The sequence below is a fragment of the Sipha flava genome, unplaced genomic scaffold (assembly GCF_003268045.1).
Source record: "Sipha flava isolate LNK unplaced genomic scaffold, YSA_version1 304_pilon_pilon, whole genome shotgun sequence".
Lineage (NCBI taxonomy): Eukaryota > Metazoa > Arthropoda > Insecta > Hemiptera > Aphididae > Sipha > Sipha flava.
The window spans coordinates 81,071-94,118 of record NW_020272981.1 but is presented as its reverse complement, the minus strand read 5'-3'; the positions used below and the strand labels follow the sequence as shown (position 1 = coordinate 94,118).

General features: G+C 25.6%; 1 protein-coding gene across 1 annotated transcript in view; it reads left to right on the top strand.

Moving 5' to 3' along the window:
- Positions 1 to 452: 452 nt before the first annotated feature.
- LOC112686315 overlaps positions 453 to 13,048 on the top strand; it is a 29,822-nt gene continuing 17,226 nt past the window's right edge. Inside the window, exons 1-2 of the mRNA XM_025558533.1 lie at positions 453 to 854; positions 12,951 to 13,036. Of these exons, the coding sequence (XP_025414318.1) occupies positions 757 to 854; positions 12,951 to 13,036 (184 nt within the window). The 5' untranslated portion in view covers positions 453 to 756. The remainder of the gene's footprint in view (positions 855 to 12,950; positions 13,037 to 13,048) is intronic.

Here is a 13,048-nt window from a genome sequence, read left to right as displayed (position 1 = left end):
TTATATTTGTAAATTAATTTTGTTTGTTTTAAGTACGTAATTTTTTCATTTTTTCTAATGTTTTTCACATTGCTAAAAATAATAGTAAGTATTACTTTTCAATTATATTTATATCTCCAGTCATCGTGATGATTTGTTATTCAAATAAAATTTGGGAAAAACTGAAATTGGCCAAGTACACATTGTCTCCGAACATTAATATTTGGAAAAAGAAAATTATTTGTTTAACCTTATTATCAGCACGAGGGCGCAATTTTGTGATTGCGGAAAAACAGGTAACAAGGGATATTTGTTCATTTCGTATTGAACGTATTTCGTGCACTCAGTCGGCGGCGGGCGTTCGAAATAGATCGCCGGGAAAAAATCGATCGGCGAACGCCGCGTGAACAATAATCGAGCGCGATAATTGACGATGAGACGCGTCATAACAGCTGTGCGCACCACGCGCATAGTTCCAAACGATACGGGAGACAGAGCGCGCGTTACCGCTCGTCCGCGCTATGGTGGGGGGACATCCCTTCAGTTCTCAACCCCGGTCCGTACGTTACGTTTGATTTTCGGTCGGTGCGTTCAGTGTGTCTAGTGTACGGTCCTACACGCGTGCGCGAGAACTATTCCGACACGGCGCGCGACACGAATCCGCGTTATTCCTTGATAATTGTTTATAATTGTTTTTATTTATTTATTTATTCTCGCCATTTCCGATCGTGCTCCTTCTGGTGGAGTGAATTTTCAACCGTTGTTCATTTCTCCACAATGAGCCCAAAATCGTCGAAGAAAATGTCACTGATTCCCGGGAAAATCAAGATCCTGGACAACTCGCTCCGCGAGTACAACCGAACCGTGTTGCGCAGGTAATTTAATTGTATTTTTGTTGTTTTGCTATTGTTATTACCCGGCCAGTAGTCGGCGATCGGCAGTTCCAATGTTTTGAATTCGTTTCGTTAGTTTACCCGACTGACGACGATACGAGTTCGTTGGTTTGTCAACATTTTTCCCGTCGTTTTTCATTTCTAATAAACATCGCGATGTCGTGTACAAACCAATGATAACGACGTATTCGTGTGCACCGTACTTATCGTTGTTACGTTTCGTGCGGCGGCGACGGTCTGTTAACAGATTTGTGTTCTTGCTCATACGCGCACGCACATTGTCTTATGAACAGCTGCACACTCGGCCCAGCGTTATCAACATTATTGTATGTGTGCTAATATCTTTTCTATGGTGTGTGATCAAAAGGCTCATTGATATTGTAAATACCTGGACACGTATTATTTGAAACTACAGTTACTGTCACTTTTTGCTTATTGAAACCCAATTTTTCGTACGATGTATGAAATGATTTTCAAATATATTTAACGCATGTGATTTGAAGTATTCGAGTCGTCGTTTCACTCAAAATTTGTATACATGATATCTTATTACGAAACTAACCGACGACGGACGATTCCCTTGTCTCTCTAACTTACGTGCATTATTACATATAATTGCATTGTTGATAAATATTACGAATGAATGTGTTACGAACGATAATAATACAGCATTTATGGAACTGTGTTCATATAATCCAATCTGCGTTAAAGGAAAAGTGTCTGAATATTTTAATTTCCTTATCTGACCGTCATCGATACACGAATATATTATAATAAATTAATTCGTTTTTATCAATATTTTTAAGTATTTAAAAGCAATGATATTCTCGGAAATATTAAACGTGCTAACATGTATTTATAAAGTTTAACTTAAGTGTGCATATTATAGTCCGTATATGTATTTTGTAATAGTAATAGTTTACTAAAATAATGACCTATGGATACTGATAATCTTAAAGAGGCCATTGAATTTTTTGTTTTATTTATTATGCTTTTAGGCATACCACCTTAACCAATGTAATGAATATTTTTTATTTTTGTTTAAGTAAACAAGATTTGTCGGTTTTTTCATTGTTGCTCTTAATATTGTATTTATTTTCGAATCTTTTAGTATGTGTGATTTTGTTATCATACATATTACATAAGCGCGGAACAATTTTAGCGTCGATAAATTATGTTGGTAACAGTATTGACCTTCGTTTAAAGAAGACATTCCCAAAAACTGGTTTGGTGACTAAAAAGTCATTATTATTTATTATTTATCATTAATAAAATATCAAGGTCTGGATCAATGTTCCCAACCTTTTTTTTTAATGGTGACTCACAAATTTACTGTTTGTTTACGCAACCCATCCTTACCAACTCTAAGAAAAAAAATATGTGATAATATAGTATTAATAATCATAGTACTGAACTGCCTGATAGAACTGGTCCTGATTATGACATAAAAAAAATATTTTGCGTTCCGTAGGTTGAGAAACACTCGTCTAGATCACTTTTTTGAGTTATAATTTTCATATGCGTCATGATAAACTCTTAAGAACTTAGCTGTGCATGTTTATACTAATGTGATACTCAAACATGTAATTTGGACAAGGAATTTTTTTGATTTAGTTCATTTGTATTGATGACGTTTAAATAATTTCGTTAATACTTAATAACATAATACTTGATAATTATAGTCTTTAAATCATTTGGTTTTTTGACACTAAAATATTTTTTGTTTTACTCTCTTCAATTCATGATCACTCTGAACTACTTTTGAAAATGTATGCTCTATGAGTATTTTAAGATAATTCAGTAATTATGGGAAGTTTTTTTTAATCTATATTTTGTTTACTTAAAATTAATATTAGTAAATGCGATATTTCCAGAAATATAAATACCAATAGGGCAACAATCTTATTATTTGCAAAAAAAATTTCAGACTTTTCAAGACTGTTTTAACAAAAAAAAATCTATATATTATTTAGATGAAAAATATTAAGTAATTAAAATGAAATAAATATAGATAATAATAAAAAAATTTAAAAAATTTAAAATATTTATAGATACCGTTTTAAAAACATGGATATTTCTGAATGATTTATTTACATTTATGAGATAGTATTGAGTTAATTTTAATGTAAGTACATAAATTAGTGTACACAAGACAAGAATATGATGTCCAATTTGACTAAGCAATTTGTTTTAAAAAATTATTAATATAAGACACACTACACCGTGTCGTGTCTTCTAAAATAATTATCTCTGATTGATTGAACCGTATTGTTACATCAAGGTATACCGTCTAATAAATTACAAGTTACCTCACTAACCATAAGATACCGTGAAGTTGATTTTATCCAACTTTTGAATGTGTGGTTACTAATTTTAATAGTAATAATTTAATATTCTGTGATAACATTACTCATAATAACAAAGGGCTCGGAAGGTGTTGCATTTGCATGATTTTATTGGCCGATTCAATTGATTTTTAACTAACCTTGAAATTATTTTCATTACACTATGAAAAACCTAATGGGAACGTTTTGAAAGAAAATTTCAAATTATAAGCTATTTATTTTACTTATATTTTTATTTATATTTTATATTATATTTTATATTTTATTTTATTCTTATATATTTATACCTAAAAATTATGTTTAGCTTAGGATAATATACTAGCAATATTTGTACTGTTATGTACAAGTATATTTAATAAAATATCTTTATTTATGAACATTTTTGCATTAAAAAAAATTAAGTACATATTTTTTAAGTATATTTGTACTTTTTTAAGCACATAAGTGCATGCATATTTAATACTTTTTAAGAGAATTAAGTTCTGAGCCCTTAATAATATAATACATAATTTCTACTATATAATTTAATATTCATCAGTTATTATTTATTGAAACTTAAGAAAATATTTCATATCTAAAAAAAAAAATTGCGAAAATATGTAACCAAAATTTGATAGCATCACCATAAGATATATATATATATTTATATATATATATATATTGGTATCACACATTTTCAAAGCACACGGCCTGGTATAATACATGTCACAGTGTAGTGTGAACCCGGCTTTAGATATCGAGGGTACACATTGATACAAAGGTGTGTAGTATATTATAAAGGTGCACTTATGAATTGATGCGTGGTACCACATAAAGCCCTTAAGACCATGGTTACATGAACTACCACAAATGAAGACAACCTTTTGTGCATCCTATCACTGTTTGGTATATAAGCTAGTAGAATTAAGGAGACAAGAGATTTGTATTTCGACTGAGACATTGTGCTAGTCGTTGTCAATTCTTTAGTCTTCTACTCATTGTAATCTTCTGAAACTTAACTCTACATTCATATATATATAACTATGCTATTTACTTATTTTAAATATAACTAATAAATTTGCAAAAACATCAAAATATTTCTTTTTGATAAAACCACGATCAACTTGTGGTGCTAATAAGTCACCCAGTTCACAGCAATTTATTTTGATTAAAATATAATTAATTATTTACCCTATTTTATAAAATTTCAAATAAATTATTTAATTCCATTGTATAATTAGTTTTTAAGTTACATATATTACAGAGCTATTGAATTAGTTTCCAAGGTTAAATAAATTAAGCATTGAGTTGGCTCCCTCAACATTTATAAATCCATTGATTATTAAAATAGTTCGAAAATAAATTCAACAGTAATGTAAATAATGTAATATAAATAACACAAATATATAATATATATATATATATATATATATATATATATATATATATAACATAATTAACATTAAATATAATATAAAATAAAAATATTACATTTTATATTCTATCAAAATAGTTTGAAATAACTATTTAACTATATATATACATATTAAAATAATTTAAGGATTAATGATTTAATAATTTCCAGCAGTTATCTAGTTCTGTGTTGCTAAAAATATTAAAGTTGCATACTTTTTCAACTTTTGTATTTTGAGAATCACTTGTTGCAATATTTAATCTGTGATCTAATTCAATGTTTGATGTTATACCTAATATTGGGAGCCAAATTCAATGGTTGCTATGTATTATGTGTTTACTAAAAAATGTTTAATTTACAATAAATTAATTTTAATAAAGCTTTTTTTTTTTTATTAGCTTCCAATATTAAAATTATTACAGCTCAACAATTATAACTGTGTACACTAAATGAGAATTGGATACAAAAAAAAGAAAAATATAATGAAGAGTTCTAAGTAGAGAAATATTAAAAATAAATAAATCTTTTTTTTAAAATTAATTTGTACTAGTTGTTATAAAAAATATAAAAGTCGAATATTATTATTTTCAATTTTTTTTATATTTTATAATTTTTTTATTATTATTATTAAATAAACTTTATTTACATTCAATTCTATATAACAAGCATAATAAGTAAATGAGATAATACAATATCATGAATGTGCTTAATTAACATGAAGGACGAAACCTGTTTAGCAACTGTACCTCCTAAAATTTTTTACTTAACATTTTTTAAATTATGTTTAAAATAAAACATTTTTCCCTATTATATAAATGTATTTTTTTTTTATTATGTGATTCAATAGGAAGTTATTCAAATATTTTGAAAATATTTGATTAGACTAAAAAGTTAAAGTTTTATGCGATTTTGTAAAGAAATTTGAAATTTTATTTTTTTTGAAAGTATTAGAATTGTAATTTTTCATGATGTATAGTTAAATTAATATTTAATTAATTAAGTAAAAACATACAACATTTCATACATTTATAGTTTCATTGTTTTATAGAGTTAAACAAGTATTGTGGTTTTCCAAGGCCACGCAAGTAAATGATATTTTTTAACTCAGTTAAGTTAATTGAGTTCATGTTCTATTAAGTTAATGTACATGAGAATTACATAAATTAAGTTGAAAAATATTGTGAACTTAACTTAAATTAATAAGTCAAGTTAATAACAAATAATATATATATATTTTTAAATTAGGCACTGATATAAATGATATATATATATATATATATATATATATATATATATATATATATATATATCATTTATATCTGTTGTAAATTTTTAATATTAACATTTATTCAACATTAATGATAGTGAAAACGCAGAAAAATCTTATTAGACTCTAATTAGAGTAGAAAAATATACATTTCTTTATTAAGATTTTTTTTTAAGCATTCAAATGTCAAATTTATAGTAATTTATGTACTGTTTGTTTTTATTCATTTTTTATACAAATCACATATGATAAATATAATTTAAAAAGTATTATTTTTAATGTTCATTAACAATATGAAAACTAAAAATAATTACTGCAGCTGAAAGTGTAACTATAAAATTATATAGGCAATAAATGTATACAGTTGATACAAAACATTAAAATAAATATATGATATTATTATTTAATTTTATTAAAATCTAAATAAATAAAATAATCTATAATAATGAACGCACTACTAGCACTAGCAGCAACTGTTGTTAGGTCAATTTAAGTATTAATTTACTTCCTTTAACTTTAACTTGCTTACTAATAAATAACAACTTGTAACAACTCTCTAACAGATGGATGTGGACTTATAAGTATTATCTTGGTTTTGACGCACCATACTGTTGACAACATGTATCTGTATCTAATAAATTTATTGGCAACACTACCTTTCTACTGTGCAAATTATTGGTCATAATGTTAAGTATATTAAAATTCAGTTTTTAGGAAAAAACTTCAGGAAAGAAATTACTTTCAAGGTATTTAGTGATGTGACGTGATGTAGATATAATGATGTAAACAATCATCAAATTCTTAGGTACCTGCACCTCCATAAATTGTTGACAGACAACACTTAGTAAATATTGGATAATAATGTGGAATATAATTATGAAACTTATTTAACCATGTAAATTTAAAAGTTCTTTATGTCCATAACATTACCCCTTATACTATTTTCAGTTGTATTTAAAAATCTTAATTATAGTATCAGAAAATAAAATATGAAATTAATAACTCTTACACACGTAATTTTATATTAATAAATATTTTTATGTTGACCTGGACGTACGTCTACTGCGGAGGTTCGTAGGATTTTTTACCAAGTAATCTCAGATTAACAATCTTCATTCATAATGCCGAAAACTAAAGATTTTCATTTAAGATGGACAACAATAATGTTAAAACATCATACTACATTACCACCAATAAAATGTTATTTCTTTTTTCTTTTTAACAAAACTTGAACATTATTCAAGTTAAATTTAAATTTGTTTATTAAAAATATACCTATTACAATTTAGATCATTATAAATTATACTCCTAGTATTGCATACTAATTGTTAAGTTTTAATTTTTTTATATTTATTATTTAAATATTCTATAATGTATTATGTAACGGAAGTGATATTTTTTTATTTCTTGTTTTTATATTTTATGAATCATATTGTGTAGAAATGAAAGTATTACAAAACAAATTAAATTAAAATACTTATCATTTTTTTAAAAATTTATTTATTTCATAATAAAGTTAAACTTATCGTTTTTCTTTTTAATAGTCAGGGACATCTAAAAAGAGTAAAAAAAAAAGCCTTATGTTTGATGTGGGATAAATTTGCATATCAAATTAATATAAATATAATAGACTGTATATTTACGAATTTGGATTTATATAAAACAACATCCTAATCAAATATCATATCTCATGAGAACACTATAATATATTATTGTTATATGTGACTTACAGCAGATTTGTTGCATGATAAAGTTAAGGGAAAATAATGGTGTTGCTCAGGATATGTGGTAAAATAATAATTGATAAAAATAATTAAATAACAACTTAAGTTTATCATTTACTATAGTGTTTTTATAGTTAATAGCAAGCCTGGTTAAAAGTTAAGTTATGTTAACTTATTAACTTAACTCATTTCCTTACAAATAAACTTGAAATTAATGTACTATTTTTTCATATATCCCAATTAAGTTAATTTTGGTTTTTTAAGACCAGAAAAATATTTTTGTAAAATACCGTATTCGATAACAAGTTCATGGAATTTACAAAAATATTTCATTATTACTTAATTTATGATATTGTTAAATATTATTAAATTAGAAGAAATTTAATAGCTGATCAACATTTTGAGATGACTCTTATTGAGATTCAACAGATATTTTAATTAACTTGTCCATTGTATTGTTTTATTTATTTAGATTTTAATAAATTTAAATAATAATATTATATATTTAATTAATGTTTTGTATCAACTGTATACATTTATTGTTTATATAATTTTATAGTTACACTTTCAGCTGCAGTAATTATTTTTAGTTTTCATATTGTTAATGAACATTAAAAATAATACTTTTTAAATTATATTTATCATATGTGATTTGTATAAAAAATGAATAAAAACAAACGGTACATAAATTACCATAAATTTGACATTTATGTAAATTTTTCTACTCTAATTAGAATCTAATAAGATTTTTTTGCGTTTTCACTATCGTTAGTGTTAAATAAGATCTGTTGTAAATTGTTAATATATATATATATATATATATATATATATATATATATATATATATATATATATATATATATATATCTCTTATTTTATTTTTTTATTTAAATGTTTTTTTTTTTTTTTTTTTGTAATTAACTTAACTTATTAATTGAAGTTAATTTAATGATATTTTTAATTTAATTTTTAACTTTATTGATGTAATTCTCATGAGCATTAACTTAATTGTTAACTTATTTGAAAATAACCTCAATTAACTTAACTGAGTTAAAAAATATCATTAACTAGCCCAGTATTGGTTAGTTGAATGGTTGAAGTCTTTGTAGAACTATGTTGGTTTGCAGTGAATCATTTAAATTCATCCATTTAACTGACATATTCGTTGAAAATAGTGTCTAATTTTTTTTTAGTTATTCAAAATTTTTAAACGTTTTAATTGAGAATTATAAGAATATAATAATAACATATTGTGTTTTCTCATTGATCCTCGAATTTATATACATTACAAACCATGAAATCATTAGGTATATCTCATACCAAGATTTCAGAACATTTTACTCAACTTTAGGTTCTGTAGTAGTGTTTAACATTTTTTAACATTTATTATCATATCGCCGAACAAATTATAATGATATTATTAAGTAATATAGCGGTTTTTTCATGACGTGTTGATTTACTACAAAATATCTGATTATATATTTTGTATTAAATCTAAGTGGGCTGGTGAGGCTTAAATAAGCATTAACTGATATTACTTATAAACTTTTCTGCTTCAAAATACAGAAGGTCATAAAAAAATTTAAAAAACTTTTTTTTTTGTATGAATATACAATTAACTTACCAAATAGCATATTAAAATACATTTCGTTTTGGTTAGTAAGTATTCTAATTTTACTAGAAATAATTAATCTTAATTAATTTTTGAATAAATTGTATACATAAAATATGTAATAGTTAATTTATTTTCAATGGCATTTTTTAAACGACTAAAAAAAATAAAATATCGACAACTGGCATTGATTTATAAATATTTATCAAATTTAAATTTTCTTCCCAATAATAAAATGTATTTATTTATTTTATTAGTATTAACTGAAATATTATGTAATAATACATTTTAAATACACAATTTAATATAAAACTTCTACCTTTTAATCAAAATTATGTCATTACACAAATAATTTCTTATTGTTAGTTTTAATTATAATCTTTATTTTTATGATTTAATTTTCTTTTATACCTATTATTAATTTAGTAGTATAAGTGTTAATTATTATAAAACAATAAGTGATCCATGTCTTGCTATTTATATATGAGTAACAATATTTCTCATCTCAGCAGTATTTTTCGGTATTTTGTAAATAAAAAATTACTTAATTACCTAATTAAACAAAATCTACAAATAATAAATAAACTTGATGACCTAACTAAAATAAAAATACACTAAAATCGTATTTGTGGTAATTTTATGTAGATTGTTGAGCATATTTTTTTTTTTAATCATTTTTCGATATTTTTAAATTAATATCAATATAATTATATAAATATTTTAGATTTACTGTTTACAATATAAATTCTTTAAATTATACGTTTCATATTTTAACAATTTTAAACTATAATTATAAATTAAATTTTTACAGCATTCTTGATTGATATCAATATTAATACTTAATAAAGACAATTGCTCATTGGTACATCATATTATTTAGTAAAAGTTAAAATAATATTAACCTATTTACGAATATATATTACCAAGTAAAACTCTGTTTCCTTTATATTTCAATATATAGATTAATCGATGAAAGAAAAATAAATAAATGTTTAAATGTTTACAACATTTTGAATACTAACATTATTTTTTAGTTGATTTCTTGATACGTATTTCAATTATGTAATTGTATTTTTGTTTCATAATGTTTTCGGTTTGTACTTTAAATGTTAAGTATAATATCAGTCTTTATATTTTAATTTATTAACTCATTGGATGTATTATTTCATTATCTATACATTTCTGCTATTAGTAAATTTATCGACTTGCTCTATATTCTACTAACATAATGTTTATGAATTATTTGTTAGTGATAAGAGTAATTATAAATTAATTTATTTTCAACAATTCTATAGACAATGTCGGAAATTTTAATTTCAATGTTATAATATTTCTATAAATTATTGTATTTAGTAATAATTGACCGTTTATTATTCGTACTGAAACGCACACATTCAATCTAAAAAATTATATTAGTTTCGAATATTTGGAAATGTTTATTTAAGAACACATTTTACATATTTATTAAATGCATTTAGTTTTGAATAAATATATTATGTTAGATAATAATGTATCGGTACAATGTTTGAACTATTAGTGTTTTAATTCTAAATCACTTTCAACGTATTAGTCACTGAACAAATTAATTTATGATATCTTTTTACGAGTCTGTTAATACGTATAAAATGTGCAGCGTAAATATATTATTTTAAATTGTGTTCTAGAAACATATTTACCCGATTCGTGACGAATATTAGGCTTTATTTTATTTTTAAGGACCATATTAATATGTAATGGAATGTATATTTGCTAGTAGGTATAAGTTTACAAAAAATAAAATATATACATAAATTAAATAACTAGTTTTGCTTTACACTTCGGCAATACTTTATTTGGTAAAGCAGAATATTTATTAAGAATTTAAATTTATAGTAACAAGAAAATTAAATAATAATAATAAATCAAAAAAAACAAAATAAAATAAAAAATAAACAAATATAAATGTTTTTTGTATTTTTGGTAGTTGAAGGAATACAATCAGAAAAGTGTCACATCATTCATTAAAACAAAATACCGATGAAAGATAATAAAAAAAATACTTAATAGAAAGATTTGTTTAATTAATATTGTTTTTGATTTTGAATGATTTAGTTTTATAAAGTAGACATATTGTTTGTTTTTTCAAATAGTTATTCAATATTGATTACTCGTAATAATTTAAATTACCCCTTAGAAGGTTATAATTTTAGTTTACTTCAGAATAATTTTTATTAGGCTCTTATTATGCTACAGTTAAATTATGTTTTAAAATAGTGTTACAACCTTCCCATGTGGTTATGTCGTATCATATTAAAGACTGAACCATTGCAAAATACGTATTTTAAAGTAGTATTAGTTTAATATTTTTTTAGACGTTAGGGAAAATTTGTTAGTTGCTTTTATTTTATTATACAATTTTCTATATAAAAATTCCATTTTAAATGTTGGTCAATTAATAATCCAAGGTATTTAATTAACGTATTTAACGGATGAGTGTCTAAATAATTTCGGACAGAGAGCATGACTGTGTATTACCTATTTATTTTTAATTATGATATCAACACATTTATGAGTGATTAAGAATGAAGATTAAAAATAAACGTTGGATTGTAAATAAATTATGGGATGATGCTATTCATTAGTTACATATGTTATGATGCCCTTGCAATATGTTATAGGTATAATAATATATTATATTCAATATCTATTTTCGTTCAAATTATTATTTGGAAGTCTTGATAAGAAAGAAATTTTCAAAAACAATTGTACCATCCTGACCAACATAAATTTCATCGTACTCTCATTTCGATCTCAATCCAAGGCGTGGTATTTATAATTATTTTCGTGCTCGTTATATTCAATCAGAAAATGATTTCGTAGTTTCTATTGCAGTAATTCCATGGAAAACGTATGTTCCACATTGATGTACACAATATCAATGTTATTTATTTTCATTAATATTATCAACTTTTATTTCGGTTGTTATCATTTTACTGAAATGTTTGCTTCACCAACACGCTGTTCAATTCGCTGTCCGTATGAAGGTCAAATAACGTGCACGTGTCTTGACCTTATCGAACTTCTTCGAAAATTTTCTACACGTTTTTTGTCCGGTTATAGAGAATCACATCCATCCATACTCGTATATTCCTTGTTGTTTCGTGACTCACACAAAAGAGATATGCTCGCATACAACAGTTGTTCCTTGAACCGGTTTCTCACAATCTGAAAAAATGGCGCCTGCGGTCGGTTGGCAGGAATTTGTATTATAAACAACGTCGTGTGTAGCGTGCATATAGGTCATAAAACGTAGTATTCGTCCTCCCGGCGGTGACGCATGATGCAGTCGCCACCGCCGCTGTTGCCATTTACCACCACGATCGCCGTCGGCGTTGTTGCCATCGCTACCGTGGTCGCCGCCGCCGCCATGACACGATTTCGTCGATGATTCTAGCACGGAGGGGATACGTCACGGACGCCGCGTCACGTTTCTCTCAACCGTGGCGCTCTCTCTCCGTTTACTACACCGTCGGATACCGTCGTCCAAGCCCGTCACAACACCTGTACACCACCCTCTCTTCACGACGCGTTATTATCGATGCGCAACCGTGCAACAACACGTCATTTGTCGTCCGTGTTTCGTTGGCATCATTCGTGTACTCGCGTTCCACGTTCGCCATTTTCTTTATCGATACGTTGTATTCAACCAGTTGGTCCTTCGATTCATCGTTGTCTTTTTCTACGATGCCATTTAAACGAAGCCGAATGCATTTATACACCAAAAAGAATATTGATACTGTAGCATTGAAAGCTGTCATGAAAAGGCCTATAGTTATTTTGCCAAATTTAACTCAAG